The sequence below is a fragment of the Apis dorsata genome, unplaced genomic scaffold (genome assembly GCF_000469605.1).
Source record: "Apis dorsata unplaced genomic scaffold, Apis dorsata 1.3 scaffold_524, whole genome shotgun sequence".
Taxonomy (NCBI): Eukaryota; Metazoa; Arthropoda; class Insecta; order Hymenoptera; family Apidae; genus Apis; species Apis dorsata.
In genome coordinates, this window is record NW_006263747.1 from 181,727 (window position 1) to 184,726 (window position 3,000).

Consider the following 3,000-nt stretch of genomic DNA (forward strand, 5'->3'; position numbering starts at 1 on the left):
AATTTGCCCCACGCGGGGAGTAAACTGATTAATCGCGTGAAAGTTGCATCGATTGGCTCGAAAATCTCCGCGTGCGCGCGAGAGAGAGAGAGAGAAAACTTTCTCGATCGATAAAAAAGAAAGTATCGTTACTAGCGGAATTAGAAAAATGGAATATAGGATGGATAGAATTAACCGAGCTCTCCATCTCGAGCGAGGACAACGTCGACGAGGCGTTTTTTTAAACGCACGGCACACGTGACAGTTTCCGCGAGGCGGACGACGTTTAATTAACTGGAGCGCGGAAGAGGGGAGGGGAGGGGCCGATGTTTAATTATGGAAAAGACGACGACGTAATTGTACGGTGTATTCATTTCGACTCGACGCCAACTTTGATCAAAATTCCTCCCGTCCTCCACTCCACTCCACTGATTACGACGTTAAAACGTTACTACGCTCGTTTCCCCCTACGTTACCAACGGGGAAGGGAAAAAAAAAAAAAAAGAAAAAAAAAACGATTTCACTCGCGCGGTGTACACTACGCGCGAGATAAAAAATCGTGGACGCTCGTCGAAACGTGAAATTTCGTAGTAATTGGGTAAAAGCGAAATTGGCGGGATATTTCCAGCCACTCGACTCGGCTTCTGGCTGCCAGCACGTTGCGAACGGTGCTTGGGACGAGAAACTTGGCCGAAATTCTCTCGGAACGTGAAACCATTTCCCACACCATGCAAACCTCTCTCGACGAAGCCACGGAGCCTTGGGGTGTCAAGGTCGAACGCGTTGAAATGTGAGTATACGCGTCCCAATCCTTTAACCGACGCTTCGAGAACCGTCCTCGGTCGGTAAAAACGATTGGCGGAGACGAGAGCTCGAACCGTGACCGATTTCGCTTCTCGAGGAAGATCGATGGCAGGAACGAGAGTCAACGATCGAAGGAAAAATAGTCCGTCTATCGATCATCGCGGGACGGACGAACGTATAAACGTTACGTTATCGACGTATAAAAGAATATCTCGTTTCGTTGAACTCGGTGGAAAGAAGTGGGTAGGGTGAAATATAACCCTTGATCGACAGCCTCGATGATAGTTCCACTCGATACGGCGAGAATTTCGTATTTTATCTCGAATCGGTAAGGAACGATCGTTTCTTTTCTCCCTATCCTATTTCAATTTTCCGATCGTTCTTAGAAGAACTGATATTAATTCGATCGATTTTAAGTATCCGTCGTTCCAACGTATGTCGACGTATATCGAGAAAACACACGTATTAGAAAACACTCTCGAGAAATGTTATAAAAATAAGATATTTAAAGTCTAAAACCGAATGAACGTTGCACAAATGTGACGCTATTCGAAAGACTATTTACCGTCGTAGAACAATACAATCGTTTATATTATGAGCTTCGAGCGAATGAAATCGATACGGTTTACTTTAGCTCTGTTCACGGCCTCTGATCGACGACCGTAATGATTCTAAACTGTATCGCGTAAATTCGATCCGATTCCAATTCTATTTTACTCTAACCGATCCGATCTCTCGACTCTCTTTCTTTTTTTTCTTTTTTTTTCCTCTCGTCGATCATTATTTTTCGTGAAAACGCAAAAATAAGAGAAGCCAAAAAACAAAAAATTTTTCGCGTAAAAAATAAAATCCAGGCTGATCCTTCTTCGCAAATTTTCGTCCTTTGGCTCGTAAGAAAACGAAAGATGGAGAAGAAAAAAAAAGTGACGAAATACTTGACCGAAGAAAAAGTGTGGCGCGCGTCGTGTTCTCTGGTCGGCGTACGCGGGCGCGCATAAACGCGAATACTGGAGAAAGCGGGTGAGGAGGGGGGGATCATAGCTCGACGAGACGTAACCGAAAAGGAAGAGCCCTTTAGTCTCGATGCTCGCATCGTCTCCGCGTTCCCCGATAGTCTCTCCCCTTTTTCTAAAGGGTGGAAAAGATTCGAGTATCCGGTGAAAAGAACCCTTTGAAACACGCGTCAAAGAGCTGTGCGGAGATCGTGGCGCGGCCCAAGTGCGCTACTTATCGTTGGGAAAAAATGTTTCTCGTCTCTCGTTACATCGGCGAACAACGCCCCCTCCCGTTTCGAACGCGAAAGCTCTGCCTCTATGCGTATGGAGTTGATGATTAAGTAGAAGAAAATTCTTGTCAAACGAATACGAAGGCAAAGTGCATTTTGACAGTTTTCCAGACGAGAAATATACGCGTCTTGTTTTCTTAAAAATGACCGATTCACCTGGCAAAATGGCGCAGACCATTTTTTACCTCGACTCAAAGTCGAAACTTTTCAACTCATACGCCACGAAGAGTTACGCGAGTAGCCTAGTCCTACTGAGTACGCAAAAGTTGAAAAATAATAAAAAGCGTAGATCCTCTCGTTTTTACTCTTTTCGAAAAACGAAATTCGAAATCTTATCCAATCGCGAAATGGAAATTTATCATCGACGGAACTCGTTTCCGCTTCAAATTCGAAACGACTGTTCGCTACGCGGAAACCATACGCTCCGATCCGAAAAACAGACAGCGACACACGTACATAAGAGAACGGATAAAACAAAGGAATCTTCTTTATTCCGGCCGTGTCCGTGGAACTTGGCCAAGAAATTCGAAACTATCCTCGAATATATCCGCTCTTACGCGCTCTCCTACACAGCGTTCCATCTCTCTCTTTTAAGATCGAGTCTCGTAAAAAAAAAAAAAAAACTAGTTTTCCATCCATGATCATTCGTTTCTTTCCGTTTCGAAAAGCGAAATCGTAAAATTATACGTAACGCGTATAATTTTATAGAGAGAGAGAAATGGGACAGAAAAATCGAATATCAATAAAAATCGATGAGATCTCGCGGTTCGTGAATCGGATTGTAGTGATAAAGAGAAACAGGTAAAGGTAGACGAAAGGGAAACGAAAGGAGTTGGAACGGATGTTCCTGATTTAGAAAGGACGTTCGGCTTCCGGTGCAGCTGCAACGAGCCATGGCCACGGAGGCAGAAGCCGCAAGGGAGGCTCGGGCC

At 44.6% G+C, this 3,000-nt stretch overlaps 1 protein-coding gene and 1 long non-coding RNA gene across 3 annotated transcripts in view; one reads left to right on the top strand and one right to left on the bottom strand.

The window, feature by feature from the left end:
- Positions 1-3,000, top strand: part of LOC102671764 (band 7 protein AGAP004871-like) — an 11,593-nt gene that overhangs the window by 7,857 nt on the left and 736 nt on the right. For both annotated transcript variants that reach the window (XM_031512857.1, XM_031512858.1), the window contains exons 4-5: positions 608-769; positions 2,925-3,000. In XM_031512857.1, coding sequence (XP_031368717.1) covers positions 608-769; positions 2,925-3,000 — 238 coding nt within the window. The remainder of the gene's footprint in view (positions 1-607; positions 770-2,924) is intronic.
- LOC102671675 overlaps positions 860-3,000 on the bottom strand; it is a 17,702-nt gene continuing 15,561 nt past the window's right edge. Inside the window, exon 3 of the long non-coding RNA XR_422478.2 lies at positions 860-871. This is a non-coding gene — a long non-coding RNA (uncharacterized LOC102671675). The remainder of the gene's footprint in view (positions 872-3,000) is intronic.